This window comes from Drosophila novamexicana, unplaced genomic scaffold (assembly GCF_003285875.2).
Source record: "Drosophila novamexicana strain 15010-1031.04,08,12 unplaced genomic scaffold, DnovRS2.1 tig00000820-arrow-pilon, whole genome shotgun sequence".
NCBI lineage: Eukaryota > Metazoa > Arthropoda > Insecta > Diptera > Drosophilidae > Drosophila > Drosophila novamexicana.
The window spans coordinates 3,236,091-3,241,442 of NW_020824828.1; the positions used below are offsets into that span (position 1 = coordinate 3,236,091).

The following is a 5,352-nucleotide window of genomic DNA, read 5'->3' on the forward strand; positions in this document are numbered from 1 at the left end:
AAAATGGCTTCACAGATTGGCACAGATTGAGGAGCATTGCGCTGCCGACCTTGTCAACAGATGGCTATGAATTTCATTATTACACAATATTATATCTATAGCTATATGCATTACGATAAGGAGAGAGAGATTAAGATACATTTTGGAAAAAGGACTTTCCATAGATAACTGCTCTAGCTTCAAACGGGCTCGTCTGGGAGGTGTCAGACTCAAGTCAAGTCGATTCAGCCTTGACCTGGATTTTGTACTCCTTTTGGCAGTTGCATGTCATATTTTACTAATATGTGTATTTATTTCAAAGTATATTCAGCTGGAATGTGAAATGTATTCAATAAAACCGAGCTAAAATATCTAACAATTTACTATATATATTATTTTTAATCTAGCTGGGCTAAAAGACACGTATAAATAAATAAAGAAAAATGGGCAACTTATTTGTTTATGCCTAAAAGAGAAACTCGAAATAATGTGAGTTTGTACTTTCAATTGTTGTACAATATATTGAGTCATAAAAAAATAAAGAGTTTACAAAAATTGTATTAAAAAACATACAAGCAGCAAATGCGTACAATACTTTTAATATAAATATATTTATATTTAATAATTTATATAGCTTGCGTACATAGTAGGTATATCCGATCATAGCAACTGGGCGAGATATTTGCGTTCAACTTAAAAGAGCACATACGCAATATTGGATGGGCGTCGTCTATTAACTAGTATCTATTATCACAGTATTGTAATACAAGGCAAAGTCGTGCTATCGTAGGGAATATTTGTAACTTAGGCTCTAGCGAATGTGCGATTTTGCATGGGTGAGGAATGTTGTTGGTAAATAAATAATACGATGAGGGCTAATAATAATAATAATTATAATGATAATAGTAATAGTTATATAATTGGGGAGTCTCACAAGAGTAGGGTTTGGATTGAAAAAGAGCTGTTTGACCTCCTCTTGAATGCTTTTCGAGGCTATCTCCTTTTCCGAGGAGCGAGAGGTATGATTTAAAACTAGCAAAAAAAAATAAAAAAAAAAAACTTCCTAATAAATGAAAAATATCGTTAATGAAATGTAAAATAATTAAATCCATAATTATGATTGTCATGCTGATAATAAATAGTTAATGTAGTTGCTGAACATATTCAGGGCGCGTTTTCAAACTTGTCATTCGGATTCGGATTCGGTATCGAATGTTATAGCCGTCTTTGAGAGTGGGTTTTCAGTACAGTGGGCAGAGTGTGGGATGGGCGTGAGTCCTTTTGGCGGAACTGGTTCCTTGTCATAGGCGCTCAAAGGGAATTCGAAACGGAACTGGAACTGCAACTGGAACTGGTTGCTGAGTGTGGTTGGCACTACGCAGCCTGTTGCTGCCTTTGTCGCGATTTTGGCCGCGTTGCCAGCTGTTGTGCAGTGCTCGTGCAGTCCCTTTTGCGCTGTTTGGCCAGCAGCTGTGTCATATGCTTCAGGTACTCCATGTACTGGAACTTGAGAAACAGCGCATCCAAATGATGCGGCTTGCTGGGCTCACCCGCTGGCTGGTTGCGAGCGGCCAGCACCGCCTGGCGATGCAGCTCCACCAGCGGCGTCTTGAACTTCTGCAGACGCTTCTCCATGGGCTCTCGCGGCACCGTCTTGATCTGGTGAAGCGACAGCTTCTTGTGCCACTGATGCTTCTGCGGGCTGGGCGCATACAGGCGGCTGCTGCCATTGATGGCCTCCTCGACGATGCAGAGGACGGTGCGTGCGCTGCTCCGATAGCGCAGCAGCTCGGCGGACAGCACGCTCTGCTTTTGCAGGTTCTCGTAGTCCCAGTGCAGCTGGGCGTGTCGCAGATAGCTGAACGCGGCCACATAGAATTGCAGATCGTGATGTGCGCGACGCAAGGCCAGCTGAAAGGAAAACAATAAGAAAGAAAAAAACAAAGAGATTTGTGGCGTTAGTTAGAGGAAAATCAGAAGCCGGTTTGAAAGCGTATGAGTGTTATTTGAGCTTGAGCGAGACAAAATGGATCTTGTTTGGTTTGCTTTGATTTGGTTTGGTTCAGTTCGGTTTGGCTGGGTTTGGCTTGCTTTTTGTGTGGCATAGATCGGTTCGATATCCGTTTTGATAAGCAACTCTGCTGTCGGCTGTAATCACATTTGTGCAAGAAACCGGTTTGTGCTGCCTATAGAACCGGTTGGCAACAGCTACCCTGCACGCCCACAGCCACGCCCATCGGCAGGTTGAGTGAACTCTCTGTAGCAGCGTCGCACTTAGCTGAGCTGATTAATAATCAAAATCAATCATACGACACGTTGCCTGAAAGTGAAAAGCAACCGATTCGCCGATACGCCAATTCGCCGCGCCGCACCCCACAGCACCGCACTTCGCCGCATTGTTCTGTCCACCCTACCTATTCCTCTCTCACTCACTCACTCTCTTTAGCTTGCTTAATTGTGCTTTCGGTTTCGCAACGCATTTCGCGGCCGCGTGCTTGTGACGTCGGCCCGTCGGCGCGTCGTCGTCGTCGTCGTCGTCGACGTCGTCGTTGTTGTTGTTGTTATTGCTCGCTTGTCGGCTGTCGGTCGTCATCGTCATCTTCTTCGCCTATCGCGGCGTTCGTTTCATTCATGCCGCTGCTGGGGGAATCCACGGCTCGCTCATTCGCATGATTCACGCGCGCGCGCGCGCTCGCTCCGTGTCTCGCGCTGTCTCTCAGTGTATGAGTGTGCGTGTGTGTGTGTGTGTCATTTACAATATGTGAGTGCTTAGATTGCTGAAACATATCAGTCCCCCACCTCCCATACCCCCTTTAAACCGTTCGCAGCGGCACATTAATTTTAAATATGTGCGAAATGCTTTGCTGTTAGCTTTTCAGTGACGTCAAAAGGCCGCGTGAACTGCAGGTTCTTAGGAAAAGTGTGCGTTTGAGCTCGAGCTGTCGTTGTCGATGTTGTGCTTTTTATATTCATATGATTTACGCAACCTATACTCATAGCACATATAGTACACATACATACTACATATGTACATTCGAGGCAATTTATAAATAACTACGATTAGCTATCCACACAGTGCCACACTTCCTGCGACGACGTCATCGTTATTACAAGAGCAACAGGCAACAGGCAACACCGCATTGTTTACTGTTGTGAGTACATCACACAATAACAACATTATAAACGGTTAGCATGTCATCAATTGACGTCGCTTGGGTCAACATCATTTGCGGAGTTATTGCCAAATGCTTTTAACAATTTCAGTTGCTAACCTTATTTTTTGTTGTTTTTGTTATTGTTAATTTTTTGGGTTTTTTTCCTATGCCCGGCTCCAGTGACGCCAATGAGAAATTCAGCGAAAGCCGCACATTGTTATGCCATTATTAAGCACACACACACACACACTCACACGAACACGAACACACACACAATTGCACGATAATGAGTTTGATGATGATGTTAGCCGTCTAAGTATAGAACATAGCACAACATCGGCATCATCTGGGAATAAGCCAACAACGGCAGCTGAGCTCTGCCGAGCCAACGACAGAGAGAAAGACAGGTGCTTAACCAAGCCGAGAGAGAGAGAGAGAGAGAGAGAGAGAGAGGGAGAGAGGGATAGATGCTATACGCAGGCGTCAAAGTCGAGCCACACACTAAAGTTCGGTCAATCAAAGTACATTTGACATTTTAGTACACGGGTGCAATCGGGCTAACACTTGTTTTAAGCTCTTCAGATATTCCAGCATAATTTGCATATGTGCCTACTCATTATTGGGTCAATATTCAATGTTAATAAAATACACAAAAAAAAAAAGAACAAAACAAGAAATTAGGTTTTTCAAGTGTTCTCAGAATGCATTTTGTGGCTACGTTAATTAACTATTGAGCTATATGCTATATAAAACTACAAATATCCAGATATTTATGTAGAATTTTGTAAATTTTTCCAAACACACAAAAAAAATTTCCAGATTCTCGAAGGCGCTCTTAAATATATTTGTTAATTAAAGAACGAAAACTCTCGCCAAAGTTTGATCTGGATTCGCATTAGCTAAGCAAAATTGGGTTATATGGAAAGCGAATTGGCCAAGTTTGCGGTATTACATTGCCTATTGCCAAGCTTAGTTAATCTTTAGAACTAGCAGATAACTCTCACTGGCCGTCTGATATTATGCTTTCGTATTTGCGTACAAGTTGGCAGTTGGCAGCTTGTTGTTTGACAAGCCAAAATCTACGTACTTCCAGTTTCTGATGTGGATAGGCATTCCAGATAAGACCCGACTGCTGCCTTTTCTTCTAGTGACACACTAACTGGGCAGGCAATTATTATATTATTCATAAAGCTAACGCTCTTATCTGCCAGTCGGAATGGCCACACTAGCATGTTGATATAGCTTTTACCTGGCAGTCGTACGATCCTAAGAATCTATACATATATATGTATATATATATATATATCTGTATATACATATGTGGATTTGTCAAAATACGTTTGTCTTTTGTTTATTGTTTTTGCTTTTTATTATATCGCGTGACTGTCGCTGCTTTTAGCTTTTGGCGCATCATTAGTTTTTACGAGTGCATATCAAGATCTGATTCGAAACGGAATTATGGGACAGCAGCAGTGCCAGATACAAGAGCTGGAGGGCAGCTCCTGACTGTCAGCTATGCAATATGCAATATTAGAAAAACATGCACAACGACATGCGAACTATTTGTTTACGATCAGGTTTCGATCAGCTGCTCGCTGTAAGCGTGTCCATTAACCATTCCATTCGATTCGATTCGATTAGATTCGATTCCATTCGGTTCCATTCCATTCCCGGCGCGTGTCTGTGTTGTTTGTTGTTTTGTTTACTTGGCTCGATTGAGCTCGATTGTTTTCCCAACAAATTAGCCGCCGTACGAAGTGGAGCTCCGATTCTTTCGGCTCTAATAAAGCGTGCACAGAGCTTCTATCCAAGGCTGACATTGAGCAAAGTCGCGTGCGCCCACAATTTGCATATGTTTTTCTCGAATACTATTTTTGGTTAAGCGCTAAAATGTACCCTAATCTATTTGATAAATTCATTATAAATATGCATATAATTTATTATTTTATTGCTCTTCTTGTTTTTCTTCAAAATTAATATCTGACAACTGCTGAACTGCCCTCGTTATAATACGCAGCTACCTATTGCCAACCCGCACGTTGGCCGAAACTCATATGACTGACTCGCGCTTTGTTGGCTTGTGACGCTTTTTTTTTTTGCACCTACGCAATGACGAACGGTGAAATGGTCCCTCACGTGACCCAGTGCCGAGCTCTTGGCTCTTGGCTCTTGACTCTAATCAAATTGATTGCCTCACGTTGGGAATTGGAATGGAAAG

The 5,352-nt window shown here is 42.4% G+C and overlaps 1 protein-coding gene across 1 annotated transcript; it reads right to left on the reverse strand.

Moving 5' to 3' along the window:
- Nucleotides 1-1,353: 1,353 nt before the first annotated feature.
- Nucleotides 1,354-1,890, reverse strand: LOC115764257 (the record flags this gene model as incomplete). Its single annotated transcript, XM_030707176.1, has 1 exon — nt 1,354-1,890. A coding segment is annotated over one exon (537 nt), but the record flags the coding sequence as incomplete, so codon positions are not given.
- Nucleotides 1,891-5,352: the final 3,462 nt, after the last annotated feature.